This window comes from Nannobrachium achirus (assembly GCF_963921795.1).
Source record: "Nannobrachium achirus genome assembly, chromosome: 15".
In the NCBI taxonomy this organism is placed as follows: domain Eukaryota; kingdom Metazoa; phylum Chordata; class Actinopteri; order Myctophiformes; family Myctophidae; genus Nannobrachium; species Nannobrachium achirus.
This window is the reverse complement of record NC_137822.1, coordinates 48269827-48285697: the sequence shown is the minus strand read 5'-3', so window position 1 is coordinate 48285697 and position 15871 is coordinate 48269827. Positions and strand designations below refer to the sequence as shown.

Sequence of the window (15871 nt, the reverse complement as noted above, 5' to 3'; positions counted from 1 at the left end):
CAAGACAGTCATAGATACGCAAATGTCAGACTCGCTCAAGGCTACAACAAGTGTGTCTCTACATGACTCTTTCAGGGTTACCTGGAGATGTTCAGGGGCCACATGGGGGCGCTGGCCTCCAGTCTTACCTGGAGATGTTCAGGGGCCACATGGGGGCGCTGGCCTCCAGTATGTGGGCGATGGGACCCTCATCCTCTGAGGTACGGTTGTGACCGGGTTCCTCTGCAGCAAGACGACTGTGAGCATGGACCAGGACCAGGCCTAGAGACTGGAGAGAATATTATAATTATTATTATTAATGGACCAGGACCAGGCCTAGAGACTGGAGAGAATATTAATGTTATTAATGGACCAGGACCAGGCCTAGAGACTGGAGAGAGAGAACAACTAGAGATGTTACCGATCAATCGGCAATGGATCGGATCGGGCCGATCAAAGCGTGATCGGCGATAATCGGTGGTTTAGATCAAAAGGTAAATTCACCGATCCGATCGGATCGGTGCATCCGATCAACCAGCCGTTCAGTATGCCCACTTGATGCCATTTTGGGGTATTGATTTCCACAGTGCTGAAGGAATAATTAGTTACTGCTATGATAATAAATACATAGTAGTGCTGGTAAATAACTATGAGGCAAATATATAAATGAATTCATGAGTGAATGAATGAATTAAAGTTAAAACATTAACATTTAGAAAATATAAATAATAACTTGATCGGATCGGTGATTGATCGGTATCGGGTGATCAAACTTTTGTGCTCGGTTATCGGTTCCAAAAAACCTGATCGGACCATCCCTAAGAACAACCTAACATTTACTACCCAGATTCATTACATGAACTAGAACCAAACATTAATAAATCAGAACTAAACCAAGAGACAGAACATTAAAAGCATGTGAATGGACCAGAACAAACAGAATAAGGCCTGGAGAGAATAACAGAACATCTCATCTCAGAGCTCCATCTTTGCCAAAGCTCTTCACCAGTTCTGCTACAGTATCTTCTGCCAACGTTCCCCACAAGAACACTGAAGTGGTTCATGTAAAACAAATAATAGCTTAAAAAGAAAACAGAAACCCCAGAAAGATGGTTCTTTAAATGTCCTCTACATGTATGAGTCTGTTCATATTCAATGTCTTTAAATTAACTGGATGGTTCTTTTGTGTATATGTGTGTGCGTGCGTGCGTGCGTGCGTGCGTGTGTTCTTTCTCACCATGATAATTTTTACCCTTTGAGTGACAGGGTTGGGTTTGTTGCCCTCCTCCTCTGCCAGGACTGAAGCAAAGTGGCTGAGCTGCCAGATGGGACGGCCTTCACGACTCTCTCTGGATAGCTGGAGACACAGTATAAATACTCTATTACATATACCTGGATAACTGGAGATACGGTATAAATACTCTATTACTGTACAGCATGTACTGTCGAATAGGACAACACTCATGGCTTTCCCTGGATAACTGCCTACACCATGTAAAGCCCTTTGCACACAGGCGCGTTTATCCGCACGGATAAAACGGACAATTTCACTTTTTAAAAAGAAAACAATGATTCTCTACGACCTCATGCACACCGGATCCGAATTAGCCGTGCGACGAGTGGCTGCGGCCGTGCGTTTTTTTCTCGATCGAAGTTCGATTTGTGCGTCTTGTCGCATGCGGTAATGAATGAGAACTTTATTTCAGACGCATCAGACAGGTCCATATAAAAATAAAAACATACAAATACATATACAGTACAAAAGTAGAAAAAGTTAAAAAAAAAAGAATATAAACATGTGCGCCAATGGCACCATAGTCTGGATGTGAACCGAACAGAGCTGCGTCTTGGGTTACATATAACCGCAATTATATCATTATCAGACACAGCCACTCTGCACATGAACTTGTACATCAAGTGTCTAAGTAGGGCAGGGCAAGTTGGTACCCCCACACTTACAAACATATGACTAGCACTGCAGCTTCGAGGAGCTCTAAGTAGCAACCTCATGCTGTCATTATAGGCCACCGTAAGTCGTCTCAGGCTACTTTGTCTATACCTGCAACCAAAGGTGAGCCGTATACAAGGGAGTGCAGAAACTTTTAAATAGGGCTATTTTGACAGGAACGGAGCACATGCTAAATTTACGGCACAGCATATTAGCTTGGCCATATCATTTGCGACATTGCCTATATATGTCTTTATCATCTGATCATTTGTGATGACATGTCCAAGGTATTTAACACTTATGTTGCAATGATTTTTTCTCTTCAATGTCTCGCGTTGCCATGGTTACCATAGACTTCCATGTAATTGTGCAAGTGTGTAAAATGTGCACGCCCATGCCTAGATGATGCACCACGTGTGTAGATGCTGTTCACAGCTTTCAAACAAAAAAATCCGCTTGGAAATCCGTTCAGGCATTCATGATTTATCAGCCATTATGTTTTCTACAGATGTAAACAAACATGGCTGCCATGTTTGAAAGAATGGGTTGGTATGGGGGTTAAACATGCAATTTCGCGATCGCGATCATGCCTAATACATTTCTGGAGGTCCAAAAAAAAATGTTGAAAAAACTTTTTTTGAAAAGATTTTTTTTTTTTTTTTTTTCAAAAACGGCCCAAACTCAGGAAACTCGGGGTTGGCACCATATGTGTTAAACTCCTTGGATTCACTGAGGGCAGAGCTGCTTTCATTTACTGCTTTCTATCGTGTTTAGCCATTTTAGTGTAGATGCGTACAAGTGGCTAAAGATGTATTTGCCAGACCCAGGGGGTCGGCCTACAAAAGGCTTTGTCGGTCGGTCGGTCTGTCTGTCTGTCGGTCGGTCGGTCCCTCTTTTCCTCACTGTGCACACACAGGTGACGGCACTCAAGGCAATCAGCCGAGCAAGGGAGGGGCAGATGCGTGTGTGTGTAACACACACACACACGCACACACACACACGCACACACACACACACGCACACGCACGCGCACGCGCACGCACACACGCACACGTGCACACGCACGCACTCACACGCACGCACTCACACGCACGCACTCACACGCACGCACGCACTCACACACACACACACACTCATACACAGCTGCACCCCTTCCTTGCATTCTGATTTTCATTGCGGGTCTGGCAGAACCAGGTGACCTGGTCTAGTTTTAGACACAATAAGCCCTTTCCCAAGATGCACCGCAATATTTCATGGGCAGATGTGACTTATGGGGGCTGGTAGTGTTACTGTAAAGAAATCGCCGGCTTATTGTGTCTAAAAAGACACATTTAGCCACTTTCACCCACTGAAATCAAGGTAATTAAAATCGTTAAAACAATAGAAAGAAGTAAATTAAAACATTTTTAACACTCATCTTTTCTTTTCTCTAATTACAATATAAAATATTAAAATAGTTGTCCTTTAATACACAGACATACAGTACACGCATCCTCATGAAGGTTGCATCTTAGTTAACAGTCATAAATGTATTCCTCGTGAAAGCTGGTCTGCTCTGTCCCTTACCTCCAGCACCAGAGAGACGCAGGCAGGGAAGAAGGTCATGAAGACAAAGTAGTTTGCCAACACCGACATGCAGCCAAAACAACACATGATCTCCAGCTGAGGAACACCTGAGGAAGACAACAAGAGGATGTTATTGATTATCATTGATTGTAGATCTGTTCTTTTTCAGAGAGACACATGCAGAAAAGTAATGTGTGAAATAATTGACAGAACTGCAAGCAACTTAAGAGGGCATCCATAACCTCCAAGGATGCAATTCCCTCCATTGACAGCCCTATTCCTGAATCTGATTGTAAATTAAACAACCACAAACGGACCAATACTGCACGTCTACAGACAGCTTGGATCATCCTCTGTTCCACTGTTGTCATGTTATGAGCAACTTTCTGTCAACAAACATGTCAAAAAGCCATGATTCTTCTAATCTTGTTTAATACAGATTGGACAAAACTGAGAAAATGGCCACTTATCGGATGAAATTATTTTTATTAAACAATACAGAGGGTATGGGTACTTCTGCAGAGCTGCACAATACTGTAAGGTTTATGTTGATGTGTGGGGCAAATGTGGAGGTTTGAAGCAGATCCATGACTGTCCGGATAGAACAAAAGGCGTAGCATATGCACATCCCCACAACTCTTTTATACGGTTCTGGATCCAGGAACAAACTAGTGAATAAAAAAGGCAATAATATAATGCTCTCCCGTCTTTTCTTGTATTATTTCTCACACAAACAACAGCGTTTTCGCCCAGCAGGGCTTTTATAACAGTCATGTTTCAGGCCTGACTCTATGAGTTCTGACCTGGCATGGTCCTCTAGTGACATCTAGTGGATGTATTGTGTACTGACCTGACATGGTTCCCACTCCTATGACCAGACACTCCACCAGAGCATCCAGCGTGAAGGTTGGACCCAGGATGGACATGCCCTGAGAGATGTTCTCCCTCACCTCCTCCTGAACAGAGCACGCACACACACACGCACAGAGAAACACACACACACACACACACACACACACACACACACACACGCACAGAGACAGACACACACACACACGGTTTGTGAGACAGTGATTTTATGAATGCCATTTTGTAACCACAAGCCTGAAGCCGAAAAATAGCAGATCTACCAGCTCACAAGCTTGTAGATCAACTATCTTTTGGCACACAACACCCGTGTGTTAACCAAGTGTAGATCAGGCATATGTCTGTGTCTGATCCCTTGAACAAACATCTATTATAGTACATGTCTAATCTTAAACCTAACATCAATCTTTTTATGCATCTCTAAACATCTTTTTATAAAAAAATCTCTGATTCTACTGCACTTTTGGTCCTCTCACGTATAGTAATAATAGAACTGTCAGGATTACAAATTTAAACTGACAATTAATTGTCACAGAAATAATTGCGATTAACGATTTAATTGTGTTTTGGGCATTGTGGACACATGAATACAAGCTTAATTTCTCTTTGTCATTTAAGGCTTCATAATCACAAACTGCACGGGGCAGATTACTGACATATTCAATCATTTTATACTTAAAACATTTGTGACGCGTTGTAAGCTTGTAGATCAGCTATTTCCAATATTTGATGACGATTATGCAAAGACGTCAAGGTCACCAACAGTCTGTAAATATAAATAGTCTGGTGTTGTGTTTGCTGGGGGTCAGGGGTCAAAGGTTACCTGAGAGTTGGAGCTGAGGGCGAACTTGGCCAGAGTGCAGGCTTTAGAAAGGTCAATGAGGAGGAGGAAGAACGGTAAGGCTTCACTGGAAGGAAAACACAACAGTTACTTATAATTACTGCATTTAATTGTATCAATATATATCTAACATGAAAACTACTGAGGAGGGATATACCACTGTATAGCTGTAATGCCTTCTAAGTTATATTTTTACAACAAACAATTGGCATATGATCTAAACTCTTCCTCAGGCAGCACAATTATCAATGTAAATCTTCCTCTTGTGAGGGTCCCTACTCCCTAGCACAATCCTTTTAAATTGGGGATCCACGTCTTCGTCATCTAATGCCAATCCCGCGAATACTCAGGAAATATTAAAAGGTATCTAGAGTGCCGATCCCGCGATGTCACAGGCTATTTACTGTATATACAGTAAAGCTGGCAATGGCTACGTACCGTCCGTTGAAAACGGACGGTAACCTTTTCATGTCTGGAGCAGCAAATGAGTTAATATACTAACGGTTGCCTGGCTGCCTGGTTGCCCATGGCAAGCAAATAAAAGGTTGGGCGAAGTTGAGTTTGATTTCAGGCTCATTCTGTCTGGATTAAATATTATCGGCTATTCATGAAGGAATAATGTGACCTTTTACAACTAGCAGCATGCACTCATTCTGTTTTTTCAAAGTGACTATAGTTATCCATTGGATTTGTTCTACAAGCGAAACTTTTAACTGTCATTTTATGATGGACGATTTACTTTTCGGGGCAAGTAGGCATGACCTTTGGGCAAGTAGAACATGACCTGCCCTTGCCTGACAGGCTCTGAGACCTCAGTGTCAACCCCTGCTTAACACAACGTTGTAGAACCACTGATGCTGCATGCAGAGACTTACTTGAGGCCCGTCAGCTCTTTCCCCAAGAAGTGAATGACCACCGTACTGAAGATGAAACTGGAGAACACAGTGAAGAGCCCTGCGATGCCTGCAGAGAATATGTTGAAACATCAGTGATCATTTATAATAATGATATCTGGAGATGTTGACTACATGTTGAATCATCAGTGACAGCCACAACACCAGAGGGAGCGCACACAACGATCTGATAACTAGGGATGGGTATCGTTCACCTTTGAATCGATACGATACCTTTTTCGATACCTGGGAATCGATACGATACCCTTTTCGATACCATTTTTGATACTTTTTTATTTATTATTATTATAATTATTATTTGCCTTTTTTATGGGCTATTTTAGACCCCAAAATAGGTTATTAAGCCAGTTATTCAGCCATTTTCATGTCAAGAGCAGAGAGTATAGACGTTGGCTAATCATCATAATAATAAACATTATAGGATATTGTCGGCTATTTTCCACAGTAACGAGTGTAGCCTACTAAAGCAGTCATTAAACTATCAAACTGTTACAGATGCGACCGGCCAGGGGTGTGTTCAAGAGTATCGAAAGGAGGTATCGTTCATTTTTATGTGAACCGATACCCGATAGTATCGACGTCATGAGATCGATACCATTAAAAGTATCGCAGACGATACCCATCCCTACTGATAACACAAACCCATAAGACAAATATGGGTAGATTCTCCTTCTACAACACTGCCACCCAGGTGTGGAATTCCTTGACTACTTCCCTTAAAACATGTAGCTCGCTGGCATCCTTCAAAACTGCCCTGAAAACTCACCTTTCAGGAGGCCAGAGAATGAGGTAGTTATCACTTCTCCCCCCGCCCCTTACCTTAGCCCCACCCCCTTGTTTCCCCGATCCTGTACATATAGTGTTTTTATAACTGCAATATTATTGAATGTTTTCTTTGCTTGCTATTTATTATGTCCATGAATTAAATACCGAGGGCTTCCAACGTAAAACTAAATGTTTTGGGATGTTCCTTTTAGGCAGGTACTTGTACTGACCAGCAAAGGTCGTCCTGGGGATCAGGATTCGAACCCGTGACACGCTGCATTAGCCTGTATGTGGCATGCGCCCGGACCGCTAAGCAAGCGGGCGCCCCAATGTCGACTACCTTTTTACCACTGACAAACAGTAAATACAAACTAAGCAAAATGACTTGAATATGACTAAATGTATTGAACAATTCCGTCGACAAATGAAAACTAGACTAAAATGTCAGGGAGGGACTAGTGGAGAAGAGATCCAGTAGAACTACAAGACAAGTCATTTTATGTCTGGTTGCGTGCTGGTGTCGTGCGTTCTAGATCGTACTATTCTCGGCACGTAGCTAAGTATAACTCAGACTTTAGGAGGCCATCGAGGCCTGACAAACTACAGTTTAGTTTAGTCCACTAAATCAACTGTAGATGTACTCAACTGACCCAGGACGTACTTGGGTACATTGACAGGATGTAGTTAACGCATTTAGAACGGGTACACATTATTGTGTATCATTATTTTATGCTTTAACTATTGAAAAATAGCAGATATACAAGCTCACAGCGCGGCACCGAGTGCCGCGCTGCGAGCTTGTACATCTGCTATTTTTGAAAAATCATGAAAATTTGAATTTTGACCCGATTCTCTAAGTGTCTTTTGAATCCTTCTAAGATTTTTTGAAAAACCCTACGTTTCTATGTCAGCAATCTGGCCAGCCATCGTCAAAGAAAAGGTCCTTTTCACTTCTGTTTCACAGTCTGTTCTTGAGAGACTACTATGTCAGTGGTTCTCAAACCTTTTCATGTGAAGGAACCCCAAAATGATAATGTATTTGGCCACGGACCCCCATCTCAAAATATTTAGTTCCAGGGACCCCCCCAGAAGTAAAATTTGAGTTACAAACGTTCGCTTTGAAAATACATTATATTCAAAGATTTGCACACATTTTCACGACTTTTTCAAAAATAGCAGATCTACAAGCTCGCAGCGCGGCACTCGGTGCCGCGCTGTGAGCTTGTATATCTGATATTTTTCACTGGTTAAAGCATTCAATAATTCTAGGCCTAAATGGGTTCAACAATACTCACCCAGGATGTACTTGGAGCCCAGCTGTCGCAGGTTCTTGAACTGGAAGTAGATGTAGACTATGGCCATGCAGCGAGTGACCGTCAGGATGATCAGGTCACTGCTCAGGACCTTCTGTACACAGAGATGTATGGTACAGTAGTGAAATGGTACAGTAGTGATGGTGATGGCGTTGTGTGCTTGTAGATCGGCTGTTTACACTAGTTAAAATCATTTCTAAAATGATAAATACAATACTGGCTTTCAAGCAGTTTCAAGGGGCACACTTGACCCTTCTCAGGGGCACATCAAAGGACCAAAAATAGCAGATCTACAACCTCACAACGCCTCTTACTGCGAGGCGTTGTGAGCTTGCAGATCTGCAATCTTTGGCTAAAGTTACCCTCGGATTAGGGATGCTAGGGTTCAAGTGGTTGGTGTAAAAACATTGTCCTGTCACTAGGGATGGAGCTCGTACATTTTCATTGATAATGAGCACCTTATCAATCCTGCTTATTGAGCCGGGCTTTTATGGAGCCCACTATTGAGCGTTTTCTAATATTTCGTGCTAAGATGTGAGACGACAAATTCAGGACAGAACTGGTATGGTTTTTTGAGCGGTGGTCACAACGCTCCTATACGTGGCGGTGTGTGTGGGTCTGTCTGTCTGTCTGTCTCCGTCCGTGTCTGTATGTAGCCTACAGGTACCTTTTATGACCACACATGTTAAGGGAGGGGCGCTGTTGTTCAGGATAGGCCAGGCACACTCTCTCACACACACACACACACACACACACACACACACACACACACACACACACACACACACACACACACACACACACACACACACACACACACACACACACACACACACACACACACACACACACACACACACACACACACCACGACCACCGCCCATTCACACGGGTGTGATTTTTGAGCGGTGGTCACACCGTCTCCATAGAGTGGCCGTGTGTGTATCCGTGTATGTATCCGTGTATGTGGGTGGGTCTGTATGTAGCCTCAAGCCTGTGGTGTAGTACCTTTTATGACCACACATGTTAAGGGAGGGGCGCTGTTTTCAGGCCAGGCCAGGCCAGGCACACACACACACACACACACACACACAGGGGGGAAGGGGGGAGGGGTTGGTGGGTAAGAGGGTGCTGTTGAGACTAGCCTGGGGGGGGGGGGGCGGGGGGGAGGTGACAGAATTCATAGATCTAGAACACATCGAATTCATAGATATAGAACACAGAATATGTACAGTACAGTACAGTTAGGTACAGTATACAGTACAGTTAGGTACAGTATACAGTACAGTAAAGTACAGTAAGGTAATACGTAAACCACCGCTCAGTTCACACGGGTGTGATTTATTTATTGGCCAGTTGTTGTGACTGTGAGTTTGTTGCTGACCACCATCTATGAAGATGACAACTGACAAAAGTAACACATATTATCATTAAATATCATTAAAACAATCATTCATTGATGTGAAATAAGTGTTAAATGGCTTTATATTATGAATAGTACTGTAATAATGTCTTGATGGCCTCTTGTCTTGATTGTTTAAACATGACATCATGGGCTGCTATGCTGGATAACAAGCTTGATAAACCCAAAGCTTATTGATACCGGGTACTCAATACATTTGTTATGGAGTTTGTAGCGGGCCCTTGTTTTGAGCTCCATCCCTATCTATCACACAAAGATTCAGAATCAGAATCGAATCGTCAGATTAATTAATTAATACATTCATAATAATAATAGTTCTACAGTAAACTGACCTCTTGGACTATAGGACATCTGTATCACTTTATATTTGATCCACATTAACTATTAACAAATAACAGATATACAAGCGAAAAATCGTGAACATTTGTGTAAGTCTTTGAATATTTTTGACACGATTCAATAAATATCTTCTAAATCCTTCTTCATCAGCCAAATCAGTGGTTCTCAAACATTTTCATGTCAAGAACCCCCAAAATTACATGTATTTGGCCGCAGACCCCCATCTCAAAGTTTGTTGTTCCAGGGACCCCCCAAGAAACGAATATTTGAGTTACAAATGTCACTTTTAAAAATATATATTCAAAGCCTTGCAAAAAATAAATCAAGAATTTTCAAAAATAGCAGATCTACAAGCTCGCAGCGCGGCACTCGGTGCCGCGCTGTGAGCTTGTATATCTGCATTTTTTCAATAGTTAAAGCATTAAATCATTCTAGGCCTAAATTGGTTGATAATACGTTCTACAGTAAACTGACCTCTTGGACTATAGGACATTAATAACAGTTCCACAGTAAACTGACCTCCTGGACTATAGGACATTAATTCACTGACCTCCTGGACTATAGGACATTAATTAACGTACCTCTTGGACTATAGGACATTAATTCACTGACCTCCTGGACTATAGGACATTAATGAACGTACCTCCTGGACCTTGGGACACTGGTTCCAGGTGCAGACCTGCTGGCTGACCACCAGGCCGGTCATGGACATGAGGCAGACGGTCAGAGCGATGGTTCCTACGATCACCTCCCAGGGATGGGAGGCTACCAGCAGACCGTAGCGCCGGAACACCCCCGCCAGCATGGTGGGCTAGTCCTGATGAGTCACCTGGATGGAGGAGAACACCTTGTTATTGTACTGAACACCCCCGCCAGCATGGTGGGCTAGTCCTGATGAGTCACCTGGATGGAGGAGAACACCTTGTTATTGTACTGAACACCCCCGCCAGCATGGTGGGCTAGTCCTGATGATCACCTGTATGGAGAACACCTTGTTATTGTACTGAACACCCCCACTAGCATGGTGGGCTAGTCCTGATGAGTCACCTGGATGGAGGAGAACACCTTGTTATTATACTGAACACCCCCACTAGCATGGTGGGCTAGTCCTGATGAGTCACCTGGATGGAGGAGAACACCTTGTTATTGTACTGAACACCCCCACTAGCATGGTGGGCTAGTCCTGATGAGTCACCTGGATGGAGGAGAACACCTTGTTATTGTACATAATACTGAACACCCCCGCCAGTATAGTGGGATATCCCTAACCTCGCCTACCAGGCTTTCTGGGGGAAATCCTGGTGTTCGTTCACTACAGGCCGTTTGGTTTCTGCCTAAAGCACGGAAACCACTAGAAGAAGCGGCGTCGCTTTGATTTGGTTCCCCTCCGTTTGTTTCCCCAATCCCTATTAAAATGCTTGAGTAGCCTAGTGTAGTCTTGCCAGTCGCTACGAGTTGGACTAAAAGCTGCATATCCCAAACAAAATTTTCAAAAGCAAAACTACTCTGTATCAAGGAGTTCATTAGGTAGGCCCTAAAAGTGTGTCCTTGAGTGCAGGGGAATTATTTTGGCTTAAAACTGTTTCCGGTTCGATCGTTAATCACAATAGTTTGAATGACAATGAAATGGTCGCGTAAAATGTGATACTGGTGCCAGCCCTACAGCCAGCATGCTGTCTGGAGAAGCTTCATACATGTTAGAGCACTGGTTCTCAACCTGTGGGTGGGGACCAGGGCAGGGGTCGTCAACATGTCCGTACGGGGACAAATATGTCCGTGGCAAATTCTAGATTTTCTGTTTTACACACCAAATATAATGTTCTGATTTTGATCATAAGAGCCAATTACTGAAGGTTTTCTTTTTAACTCAGTGTTCAAAAGGAACCAAATGGACCTGGTTCCATGTGTACACTCTCAGAGTTAAAGAGCTGTTATGGTCATTCAAGGTTAGATCTTTATGTTGTCTTTGTCTTGTTGTTTGTCTTTGACAATCTTTATTGTCAGCATTTTGTATGTCCGTGACAAATATTTAATTTTGACAAAAATGTCCAACGGAAGCCAGCATGGCAAAGACCCCTGTGCCTGTGTGATAATGTCACACATATACAACTGAACTGTACCATCTTTATTCTAGTGGAACCTTCGCAGAACAATAAAATTGCTTTCGGTGTTTAGTAAGTGCTGAGTCTGAGGGTTCAAATGGTAAAATGTCTGAAAACACGCATAAACATGAATGCAGCAAAGTATTAGAAAGTATTGAATTTACACAACAAAAAACATGAATTTACATGACACTGATAGGGCTGTCACGATATGACATTTTACATGACGATTAATTGTCACTCAAATAATTGGCGATTAACGATTTAATTGTGTTTTTGTCGTTGACAACTACATTTCTGTTTGGCTTTTAGGCTTTGAAGTTGCACATGGTAGATATGACACATAACCTAAATATACAAAGAAATTACTGACATATTTGACAACTTTATACTTAAAAAAGAACATTGATAGTGGAAATAGCCGATCTACAAGCTCACAACGCGTCGCGATGCGACGCGTTGTGAGCTTGTAGATCTGCTATTTCCACAATTTTTGACATGGAAACGATTATGAAAAATAATCACGATTATGTCAAATAATCACGATTAGACGATTATGTGGTCCCTGCTTCATCTCTCTCTCAGCTAAGGGGTCCCTGCTTTATCTCTCTCTCAGCTAAGGGGTCCCTGCTTCATCTCTCTCTCTCAGCTAAGTGGTCCCTGCTTCATCTCTCTCTCTCAGCTAAGTGGTCCCTGCTTCATCTCTCTCTCTCAGCTAAGGGGTCCCTGCTTCATCTCTCTCTCAGCTAAGGGGTCCCTGCTTCATCTCTCTCTCAGATAAGGGGTCCCTGCTTCATCTCTCTCTCTCAGCTAAGGGGTCCCTGCTTCATCTCTCTCTCTCAGCTAAGTGGTCCCTGCTTCATCTCTCTCTCAGCTAAGGGGTCCCTGCTTCATCTCTCTCTCAGCTAAGGGGTCCCTGCTTCATCTCTCTCTCAGCTAAGGGGTCCCTGCTTCATCTCTCTCTCTCAGCTAAGGGGTCTCTGCTTCATCTCTCTCTCTCAGCTAAGGGGTCCCTGCTTCATCTCTCTCTCAGCTAAGGGGTCCCTGCTTCATCTCTCTCTCAACTAAGGGGTCCCTGCATCATCTCTCTCTCAGCTAAGGGGTCCCTGCTTCATCTCTCTCTCAGCTAAGGGGTCCCTGCTTCATCTCTCTCTCAGCTAAGGGGTCCCTGCTTCATCTCTCTCTCAGCTAAGGGGTCCCTGCTTCATCTCTCTCTCTCAGCTAAGGGGTCCCTGCTTCATCTCTCTCTCAGCTAAGGGGTCCCTGCTTCATCTCTCTCTCAGCTAAGGGGTCCCTGCTTCATCTCTCTCTCAGCTAAGGGGTCCCTGCTTCATCTCTCTCTCTCAGCTAAGGGGTCCCTGCTTCATCTCTCTCTCAGCTAAGGGGTCCCTGCTTCATCTCTCTCTCAGCTAAGGGGTCCCTGCTTCATCTCTCTCTCAGCTAAGGGGTCCCTGCTTCATCTCTCTCAGCTAAGGGGTCCCTGCTTCATCTCTCTCTCTCAGCTAAGGGGTCCCTGCTTCATCTCTCTCAGCTAAGGGGTCCCTGCTTCATCTCTCTCTCTCTCAGCTAAGGGGTCCCTGCTTCATCTCTCTCTCAGCTAAGGGGTCCCTGCTTCATCTCTCTCTCTCTCTCTCAGCTAAGGGGTCCCTGCTTCATCTCTCTCTCTCAGCTAAGGGGTCCCTGTTTCATCTCTCTCTCAGCTAAGGGGTCCCTGCTTCATCTCTCTATCAGCTAAGGGGTCCCTGCTTCATCTCTCTCTCTCTCTCTCAGCTAAAGGGGTCCCTGCTTCATCTCTCTCTCTCAGCTAAGGGGTCCCTGTTTCATCTCTCTCAGCTAAGGGGTCCCTGCTTCATCTCTCTCTCTCTCTCTCTCTCTCTCTCTCTCAGCTAAGGGTTCCCTGGTCAGAAAAACGTTGAAGACCCCCTGGTTTAAACACTTAAACCCCATTTCAAATGTAGCTAAAACTACAAACCTACAAGCTCACAGCGAGCTTGTAGGTGTGTTGTCTACTTTTAACGACCAGTATCACTAGTAGTAGCCTATAGTGGTGAAACAAGTTGAACATTATTGTTGAAGGAGAGAGTGAAGGAGGTTTAATAAGAATGTATAATAATCTGTCTAGATTTATGTTAGCATTATCTACAAGAGCATTGTTATTAATAATAACAACAGTTACTAGTATTAGCTTCCTGGTTAGCACTGCTGTTACATGACGTTAGCATCATGCTAGCCTGTAGTGCTAAGCTAACAGTCAGATCATCATAATAAACCAGGTGTTTAACTAACAGAACCACACAGTTAACTGTCATCATGAAGGTCAGTTAACCATGGAGTTAATAATCTTACCGTTATGAAGACAGAGTAGTGAATGTAACCTTCATGTGTTCACAGCATCGACCCCAGACTGGTATGACCCAACATCACAGTACACTCTGTACTGCTGCGTTCTGATGGCACATCTAACACTTCCACTTCCAATGCTGCATCTCTTCAGAATAAGAGTATACCTGAGGAGGCCATTGAAAAACGTTATGCGCATGACAAATATAGATTAAAGAGGCTAAACGGATAATTGCTGTTCACTGGAAAGTATTATAAAAGCCTTATAAATTGGACGCTGATTGATTGGTCACTCAGCCTGAATTGACATTTCGTTTCACTCCATTATTCAACAAAATTTTAAAGGGGCGTGGGTAGCGATTCAGCGTCTGGAACTAGGCTATATTTATATGAGATATAGCTATGAGATATAGGCCTATTCATGGGTTGCATTTGTAGTCCTAAACGGCCATGTTGAGGACCAACACAGGTATTTCAGTTTGTCTGATTGGCATAGAACTAATGTTCTAATCTAGGCCAATCAGAACACCTGTGTTGGTCCTCAACATGGCTGGTGTAGGACTACAAATGCGAACCATGAATAATGGTTCAGCTCAGCTGGGTTGGGCTAAAAATACTGAATTTCCCTCGCGGGAAGGGAGCAACTATCCTATGCAAATGTAGCAGGATGGGCGTCGGTTCACGACAGTCCCCACTGCCCACCCCCCTCCGTGAGGAGTTATTGTACAAAGGTGTGTAGTTGTTGAAGTAATTTTATAACTATTTCCGGGGGCGCAACTCCCCCGGTGGCGTATTCTGGCATAGCTTTAATTATACCACCTTGTCACACAAACTTCTAATAAACTCTTCAATCAATCAATCAATCAATCAATCAATCAATCAATCAATCAATCAATCAATCAATCAATCAAATGCTGTACAATAATTAGAGGCAGCTCTTCCTGTCGGCACTTTGGACACACGCACACGTTCAGGGAGACCTGCTCTGCCACACCACACTGGTGTAAACATTTTTAAAAAAAAAGGGAAAAAAAAGCGTGACAGGCCGTTAAGTGCTATGCAGCCTGGCGTCAAAAAGGTGCCATTTTCAGACTATACTAGTTAAAACATAAATTACTACAATCTTATTTTGAAGGCGAATCGAACAAACCGGAAGTTTATTATTTAGAACCGGATGTTTTATATTCGCTGTACAGTAGATGACGTCACGGATAGGGGGAGGAGGGGGACAGTGTTGCCAGGTTTATGAAAACAAGCCCAAAGCAAGCGTCTCAGGCCACATGTAGATTCCCTCTTCCCCAGGTGTTTACAGTTACATATTAATGTGTGGGGTCCTTAACATAATGTTTGAGAGCCACTGGCTTAAACAGCATTATTAGGAAAACAAGATCAAAATAAACAACTACAGGAGGAAAAAACAAGCCCAAAGTTACTTGTAATCTCAAAGGACATGGCAACATTGGGAAGCAAGCGT

General features: G+C 43.3%; 1 protein-coding gene across 1 annotated transcript in view; it reads right to left on the bottom strand.

Annotated features, from left to right (window-relative positions):
• LOC308298854 (3-hydroxy-3-methylglutaryl-coenzyme A reductase-like) overlaps window positions 1-14481 on the bottom strand; it is a 41847-nt gene extending 27366 nt beyond the window's left edge. Inside the window, exons 1-9 of the mRNA XM_080742543.1 lie at window positions 14404-14481; window positions 10599-10784; window positions 8176-8287; window positions 6077-6164; window positions 5184-5268; window positions 4344-4449; window positions 3494-3600; window positions 1217-1336; window positions 129-268 (exon numbers count right to left, since the gene is read on the bottom strand). Of these exons, the coding sequence (XP_080598669.1) occupies window positions 129-268; window positions 1217-1336; window positions 3494-3600; window positions 4344-4449; window positions 5184-5268; window positions 6077-6164; window positions 8176-8287; window positions 10599-10760 (920 nt within the window). The 5' untranslated portion in view covers window positions 10761-10784; window positions 14404-14481. The remainder of the gene's footprint in view (window positions 1-128; window positions 269-1216; window positions 1337-3493; window positions 3601-4343; window positions 4450-5183; window positions 5269-6076; window positions 6165-8175; window positions 8288-10598; window positions 10785-14403) is intronic.
• Window positions 14482-15871: the final 1390 nt, after the last annotated feature.